General features: G+C 57.4%; 1 protein-coding gene and 1 long non-coding RNA gene across 2 annotated transcripts; one reads left to right on the top strand and one right to left on the bottom strand.

Annotated features, from left to right (window-relative positions):
* Positions 1–614: 614 nt before the first annotated feature.
* Positions 615–1,688, bottom strand: DNAJB8 (DnaJ heat shock protein family (Hsp40) member B8). The gene has a single exon (XM_047849455.1). It carries the CDS (start codon positions 1,402–1,404, stop codon positions 712–714), a length of 693 nt encoding a protein of 230 aa, XP_047705411.1. The 5' UTR covers positions 1,405–1,688; the 3' UTR covers positions 615–711.
* Positions 1,689–1,770: 82 nt separating this feature from the next.
* On the top strand, positions 1,771–8,164 carry LOC125148811 (uncharacterized). The gene is made up of 5 exons (XR_007145700.1): positions 1,771–1,896; positions 2,439–2,557; positions 3,729–4,447; positions 4,619–4,705; positions 6,947–8,164. It is a non-coding gene; the product is annotated as an uncharacterized LOC125148811 (long non-coding RNA).

Below are 8,164 nucleotides of genomic sequence, written 5' to 3'. Positions count from 1 at the left end.
TCCTCAGAAGGCCTCCTTGAAGAGGTGGTGGTTGAGCAAAGGCCTACAGATGAGTGGGCAATTACCAGGGAGAACAGCGTGTGCAAAGGCCCTGAGGTTGCAAGACGTTTGGTTCCATGGAGAAACAGAGAGGAGGTCAGTATGTCTGGAGCTTAGAGAGTGAGGGCTGCCGGGACGTGAGACCAGGAAGGCGTTCAGGGGCCAGGCCACTAGGGCCTCACGGTGAGGATGAGGCCTGAGGTCTTTATGCTTAGAGCAGTGGGAGCCACTGACGGTTTACAGCAAGGCAGGTGAAGTGATGCAGCTTGGGTTGGGCATGATGGCCGAATGAAAAATCACTGGGGGGCAGGGGGCTGAGACGTGGAGCTGGGAGGCCCTGGGAGGATGATGCGGCCCCATCAGAGAGCCAACAGCAGGCTCAGAGTCACAAGGCTGGGCCGAGAAGGATAGGCAGTCACAGCACGAGAGGGGTCACAAACCACGAACACGGCCCACGTGTGCAGGCGGCACCCACGGGCCAGAGCGCACACACCCCTCTGCGGCTGGGGCCTGGCCTGCCGAGCAGGTTCCCCACGCTCCCCAGCAACCCCCCCCCCCGACATGTGGGCAAGCTGTTCTCATGAACTCACTTGGCACCTTTATTAAGCATCAGCCGCACTCACGCCCTGGGGCGCGGTGGTGGCGGCAGGCCAGGGGCTCAGGCGGCCTGGGTCACTTGTCCACCTGCTTGAGCTGCTCCTTGCCATTGATGGTCACGGACCTGAGCCGCCCGTCCTCCTCCACCTCCACGCGCTCCTGCCCGTTCTCCATGATGCGCTTGGTGGTGACCTTGTGTCCGTTGACCAGCTCGGTGGACGACATCACCGACTTGAACCCCGAGCTGCCGGAGCCCCCGAAGGAGGTGGACGAGAAGGTGGTGTGGCTGGCACCGCCACCCCGGCTCAGGGCGTCGAAGGACGAGAAGGCTTCCATGAAGGCCGGGAACTCGCCGAAGCCGGCCGAGAAGGCCCCCCTCAGGCCGTGGCCCTGGCCAGCGCGGTTGCTGTTGAAAGGGGTGTCCCAGAAGTCGAACGAGAAGGGGTCCAGGCCACCAAAAAACTCGCGGAAGATGTCCTCAGGGTTACGGAAGGTGTAGCCGGTGTCGAAGGGGCTGCTGTGGGGGGTGCTGGCCCCGCCACCGGCCCGCCAGCTGTTGCAGCCTGCTCGGTCATACACGGAGCGCTTCTTGGAGTCGGACAGCACCTCGTAGGCCTCGGACACCTGCTTGAACTTCTTCTCAGCCTCCTCCTTGTTGTCGGGGTTCTTGTCCGGGTGCCAGCGCAAGGCCAGCTTGCGGTAGGCCTTCTTGATGTCCTCTGGGGAGGCGCTCGCCTGCACCCCCAGCACTTCGTAATAGTTGGCCATGCCGAGGCGGGGGTGGGGAGAAAGGGGAGGCAAAGGTGGGGGAGAAGGCGAGGTGGGCACCGGTGGCCTGGGTGGCAGGGATGGGCTCAGAGGAGGCAGCAGCTGGTGTGGCTCCCTCAGCGGGGGGGGGGGCCTTGCTGGAATCTACTGGCTCCGGGCGCGGGTCTGCCCAGTGAGTCTACCCTTTCATAGTACCAGTTCTCAGGGACAGGTGGGCGCCTCCACTGACAGGGGGAGGGGGAGGGAGCACTGCCACAGTGGGGCCAGGCCAGGGGCAGGCCCCCCTGCGGAGCAGAGGCTGGGCCCTTTGTGACATCAGCCCCCCCCCCGGGGGGCGGGGCAAATCCCCCAGCTCTGGACCTGGCCTGCCCCTGCCAAAGAGGTGGACACCTTGGTGGGCCTGGAATTTGGAGTTTGGTCACGCTGGGTCTGTTGGCTGAGCTCCTGGGAGCCAAGGAGCAGAGGCAGAATCTGTCGCAGGATCGGGCCTAGGTGCGCCTTGGTCAGGGAGGGGGAGGGAGGCCTTCCTGCCACAGGCCCACTTAGCCCGCTGGCTGGGTTGTTGGGATGGAGTGAGGGGGCCCGAAGTGGGGAATCAGGCAGGGAGGCAGGCGCGGGAATTCATTCTTCTTGTACCCCTTAATCGGGTCAGATCCTCAGAGGTCAGCCCCACAAAGGCAGGGGTGTTCCGTGCCTGGCGATCAGTAAATGTTTGTTTAATGACTGAGGCTCAGAGACATGCAGGATGTACTCAGGGTCACACAGCAGGTCAGTGAGAGAGAGACAGAGGCAAACCCAGGGCTGTCTGAGGACAGCAAATGGAAAGAAGCATTCCGCGCAACTCTGGAAGAAAGAGAAATCGGGATTGATAATGGGTGTAGTGGGTTAGATCGTGGCCTCCCCAAAAGCTACGTCCCTGTCCTAATCGCTGGAACCTGTGAATGTGATCTTATTTGGAGGAGAGATCTTTGCAGATGTAATTAAATTAGGGGTGTCGAGATGAGAGCATCCTGGATTATCAAGTGTCCTTACAGAGACATACAGAACAGAGGGGTAGCAGTGTGGCGCAGGGAGAGCCCGAAGTCGCCAGAGGCCAGAGGGAAGGTATGCGGCCCTGTGACACCTTGCTCGTGGACTTCCGGCCTCCAGGACTGTAAGAGGTTACATTTCTGCCGTTTGGGGCTTTTGTTCTTTTTTTTTTTTTTTTAAGTTTATTTATTTGTGAGAAAGACAGAGACAGCGTGAGTGGGGGAGGCATAGGGAGCGAGGGAGACACAGAATCCCAAGCAGACTCCACACTGTCAACACAGAACCTGACGCGTGGCTCGAACTCACGGACCGTGAGATCATGACCTGCGCTGAAACCGAGAGTCAAACGCTTAACCGACTGAGCCACCCAGGCGCCCCTCTGTTAAGTCACCCAGTTTGTGACTTAGTAAGCTAGCAAGGTGAGTGAGGTAACCACAGGTTCCTAGGTATTTACATTTCCTTAATTCTTGCTCCCATGGGGGATCGTACTTAGAATTAGCAAGGAACTACACTGATTTACTGATTGACGTCTCTTACTCCCTTCCCCTCACCCCCCTCCAGTTGGGGTGGAACACAGGCTAAACGGCCTAGTAAGCGCATCCGCGAGGAGAGAGCTGTTGTGATCACTAAGTCCTACCTAAGAAGGCATTCCTGGGGTGCCTGGGTGGCTCAGTCAGTTAAGTGTCTGACTTCAGCTCTGGTCATGATCTCACGCTTCCTGGGTTCAAGCCCTGAGTCGGGCTCTGTGCTGACGGCTCAGAACCTGGAGCCTGCTTCGGATTCTGTCTCTCTCTCTCTCTCTCTCTCTCTGCCCCTCTCCCGCTTGCACTCTGTGTCTCAAAAATAAATAAATGTAATAAAAAAAATTTTTAAGAAGGCATTCCTCTGCCTTCTCTCCTTCCTTCCTTCCCTGCCCGTCTTCCTTTCTCTAGTCCCTACCCCATACCCCTGTCTGTACTCTTCTCTCTCTTTCTCTCTTCCTTCCCTTCCTGTCAGTGCTCCGCTCCCAGAACCTAACAGGGAACAGCAGGTTCTGGCCAATCCCAAATGCCAGGAGGTGGAACACAGAATCTGGAGACACTTTGCAAGCCTGACCTAGAATGAGAGACGCTGTCACCCCCATACACCTCCCCAGGAGCAGGACTTGTCCTCTGTGCCCCCGTGTCCATCTGCCACATGGGCTGACACCTAACATATCACTCAGTAGAGGAAATAGACAACCGAGAATAAGTCCACTGAGTGTAGCTACAGATGAAAACGCTTCTTTATTTTTGTAACTGTTTCTGTCACTGCAGTCACAGCCTGTTCTCGACGGGCCTGCCCATTGGAGCTGGGGAAAGCTGCCTGCCTGCCCAATTCTCGGTGACGACTGTGGGGACAGTGATGGCGAAGGGGGTGTGTGGTGGCCAGTAAGGCATCATTAACATGGTGGAGGTGAGTAGGGTAGCATTTCTGACGTGGAGGCAGTGGTGAGGGTGAGAGTAAGTATGGCGGTGATAGTGGAGTTGATAATGACAGACGAGGTGCTGGTGGTGGTGACACTGACCCTGGACGTGTAACAATGGACGGGATGGACGGTCATTGGGCACCATTGATAGTGACAGTGGAGGTGTGATGGGGAGGTGATGGAAAGGCTACTATTGGGGAGGGTGGTCATGGCAGCCATGGTCCTGGAGGTGGTGACGTTGGTGACGGTGATGGTGACGAAGGCAATGGAGTAGAGGAAGTTGCGTGTTGTACAGCTTTGCTTTGGTAACAACCCCCACATCCCAGAGCCTTATGACAGCCATTGAGGCCTTGCCCACTTCTGTCAGCTGCTGGGGTTCCAACTCGTACGTCTTCTCATCTGGGATTCCGGATGAGGAAGGGCTCCGGTCTGGAACGTGGCGTTCTCGTGGCAGAGAGGGTGGGAGAAAGAGCCGGGCGAAAGGCAGAGTGCCTCTGGAAACTTCTCCCGGGATGGGATGTATATCACCCTTGCTCCTGCCATGAGGCCAAGGCCAGCATCAGCGAGGTGGGGAATGGCACTCCTTCAGGAAGGGTCCGCACGTCTCAGGCTACAGGTGGGGAGGCACAATCCTCTTAGGGAGTGGGTGATCCTGCAGCATGCGGGGGGTGGGGGGTGGCCCTGGTGCTGCCGGCGATGGCAATGCTCTGGTGACCGAAGCTCTGCTCAACACGACAGGACCTGTGACAGCAATGGAGGGCTTGCTGACAACAGTCACGATGTGCTCTAGCTACGGTGTTGATGCTGATGGTAATGAAGCAGCAGGTGCGGTGTCCTGGAGTTTCTGTTGCTAACTCAGACTTGCCGCCACCCTCCTCCATGGTCCCCTCGGCGTCCTAGAAAATTCGGGAAGATTTTCCAGAATCCCCTTCCCCATGTGGTTCCAGGGTGGAGTCTGCCAATGCATGAGCTATGGAAAGCGGAGGAGAGAGAGGCCGTTGTGGGCCGATGGCAACTGGAGGTCTGCAGGAAGTTCTGGGCAACCCTCTGAGAACCCCCCCCCCACTTCAGAGATGCAGGCTGAGATGCTCAGGGGCGGGGCGGCAGGGGTGGGGGGCTTCCCGGAAGATTGTGAGATTCCAGCAGCTTCCAGGCAAACTCTTAAGATCTCGCCACTTTGGGGCAGCAGACCAAGACTGTCAGCGATGCCTCGTTTCCCTGATCTTTACGCGCCCAGGTCGTCCCCTGGTCGTGAAAACTCACACTTTGTGTCTTCATACCTGTCACGGTCAGCAGCTGTGTGCACGGGGTCATGGTGACAGTGGCTCAGGGGAAGATGGTGTGGGCGGTGGGGGTGACAGACGTGACAATGACGGTGGGCATGAGGAGGGAGGTGGGCAGTGGGGACACTGGGCCAGGTGACACTGGTGGTGACACGGGTGGTGGTGATGACAGTAATGGTAGCAGCAGTGACGGTATCAATGGTGTCGTGGCGAGGGTGACACTGGCTGAGACGAAGATGGTGTTGGTGACACTAATGGCGGTGACGTGGGTCAGCGTAACGTGAACACTGTCAAGGTGGAGGCGGGTGGTGACGGTGGCGGTGGCGTCAGAGGCGGGCTGTGGCGGTGGTGACGGTGTGATGATAGTGACCTGGTGCGATCGCTGGCAATACTGGAGGAGGCGGGGACGGTCATAATGGCGATGGTAACAACGATGGTGGGGAAGAGGGAGGTTGATGGTGGACATAGGGATGGTCATACGTTTACGGTGATGCTAATGGGGTCATGCAACATCCGTCGGGGAGTTGGTGGCAATGGCACCACTACAGGAGACGCCTGAGGGTCCCATGGCCACGCAAGCAGGACGCTGTGTGGCTGGTTACATCCAATTAAGAGACAAGGGACCGAGGATGATGAGATGCTTCCCTCGACCCAGGGTCCCCTCTGCCTGCCTTGCCTGAGACTTGACCTGTAATGTCTTTGCAAAGAGGAACTTTCCTGTGGTCTTGGAGCTCCCCCAGCAAAGATCAGCACTGTTCTGACCCCAGGCCCTGTGCTCAGCCTGAGGCCCCACCCTAGGGTGGTCCGTCTGTAGGAGGCAGCGAGGATGGAGACAGGGCTGGAGACCCCCAGGGTTCAGGGCTGTCCCAGGGCTTATAGGATGGGCATACAACACAGAGGCAGATCTCAGCTGCTCATTGCCCAAGGAGCCCAGAAGATGGGGGGCCCTCTCCAGCTTACCAAGGACGAAGTGGGGCGAGCTTCCTACAGACGAAGGTGTGGAACTTGGCAGAGGTGATTTTCCCTGCCAAAAATGGTTCTGAGTCGTGTCCTCTGAAATCCTAAGACCAAAAGTGTTAAGAGCAGAGGCGTCTGGGTCCCTCCCCAGGGCCTGTGTGAGGACACAGGGATGTGCAGGCATGACTTGAGCTCAGCCCCCACAGCCTTGACCACCACTGGCTGTTTGCTCACTTTCCCTCTCTGACCCTTGCTGTCCTCATTCACCGGTGCTGTGGGAAAACTCCTCCCCGTCAGGACTGCCTCCTCCCTGGGGAGCCAGACTAACCTCCCTGGCTTGCGGCTTCTGTGTCCCCAGTCTGAGGCCCACCCTCAGGGCCTCAGGCGGGCCTGCCTGCCCCCCGCAAGCCATGGCCTGGGAAGAGAAAGAGGACCTTGGGTGACCAGGTGATCGCAGGAAGAGCCTGATCCAGTGCATGCACAGGGAGGCCCAGAGAGGGCAGGACACAACCAAGGTCACACAGCGGTCCCAGGAACCCTCCCCAGGGCGAGCTGATGGAGGCCGATTAGGCAGCCAATTGGTATTCTGAGCAGCCAGAGGCCCCTCTCTGTCTCTGTAATTAATGGAGTGGCTTTTTAAAAGGATTCTAATCACCCTCGATCCTATCTTCTTATCACTAGCGTTCCTAATTAGATGATCCTGGCAGTCACTCGGCTAATTCCCTCCAGCCTCATGCAGCCCTGCCCAGCCCGGGGCAGCCCACCCCACCCCCCCAGTCCACACCAGCCCAGCCAGATGGGCAGTCCGGGCCTTCTCTCCCCTCAGGGCCCCTGGTTCTCTAACTGCATTACCTTCAGGATGGATGGGTGACAGCGATGGATGGGCCACTGGATGGACAGTGACAGGTGAGTGAAGGGACTGAATGATGGACAGCTATAAGGGTGGCTAGATGGTTGAACAGAAAACTGGGAGGTTCAGAGCTCAGCCTGTCAGGTCAGACAGCTCTGCCGTTTACCAGCTGTGTGTTCTTGGGGAAGTCACTTAACCTCTCTGTGTCTCACTTTCTACATCTCATCTGTAAAGTGGGAATAATAATAGCATTTCCTCACAGGATTGCTGTGAGAACAGCTTAGAACAGAGAAAAGGCTGTGTATGTGGGTTTGCTAGCCTAACGGGTGGATAGACGGATGGATGGAAGAACAGACAGACAGATGAATGAAGGGAAGGGGTAGTAGATGGACAGGTCTGTGGAAGGATGGGTAGAAGGGTCGATGAGCATATAAACTGGTGCGCTGATGGAGGGCTGGTCAGGTGGTGGGTTACTAGACAGGTAGAAGAGACAGTGAACGCCCAGTGCCAGGCAGGGAGGCGTGGGAAGGGTGGGCGGCCTCTCTTCTTCTCCAGAGGTAACAGGACAATCTCAGCTTAGGTCCTGACACAGACGTGGCTCAGACCTGCTTTCCCTCCCCCAAGACATCCAGGAAAGTGTCTTGTTCAACCCTCCTGGCCTGTGGTAATGGGTGCCCACTGGGTCCCCAGGATCCTTTCCCCTCAACCCCTACCCGGGTAACACCCTTCCTGGTGGTGGTCCACGTGGTCTCTGGAAGCTCAGTTCTAGCCTCCAGTGGAAGGTTACTGCCTGAGCAAAGGCATCATTTGTGGGGACCCCACCCCCCCGCCGAGTTCCAAAGTGCACCAGCCTGTTAGGGCAGCCACTCTCCTCCCTCCAACCATAGTGCCCTAGTCTTCAGCCCATACCTGCATGGGGCAACTCTAGGCAGAGCTCTGATCCAACTTCCAACAGCTCATCCTAAGCCTCCAGGAGGATTCAACCCCCACTGCCTACATACACACCATGGACCTCTGTAGCTTCTGGAATGTGGGGCATCCTGGGTCTTTCTGGAAAGAGTATAGAACAAAGAAGCCTGAAGTATCTTCCAGAGTCAAGACCTACATGCATATGTGCATATTCATACCAGCAATCATCCACACACTTATCACCCACTTACCCATCTATCCATCTATCCATCCATCCATCCACCT

The sequence above is a fragment of the Prionailurus viverrinus genome, chromosome A2 (genome assembly GCF_022837055.1).
Source record: "Prionailurus viverrinus isolate Anna chromosome A2, UM_Priviv_1.0, whole genome shotgun sequence".
NCBI classification, from domain to species: Eukaryota; Metazoa; Chordata; class Mammalia; order Carnivora; family Felidae; genus Prionailurus; species Prionailurus viverrinus.
Note: the sequence above shows the minus strand (reverse complement) of the source record. Positions and strands in the feature narration are given on the sequence as shown.

What these genes read in the sequence shown, in the direction of transcription:
- DNAJB8 (XM_047849455.1), bottom strand. Translation starts at nt 1,404, where the DNA reads ATGGCCAACTATTACGAAGTGCTGGGGGTGCAGGCGAGCGCCTCCCCA.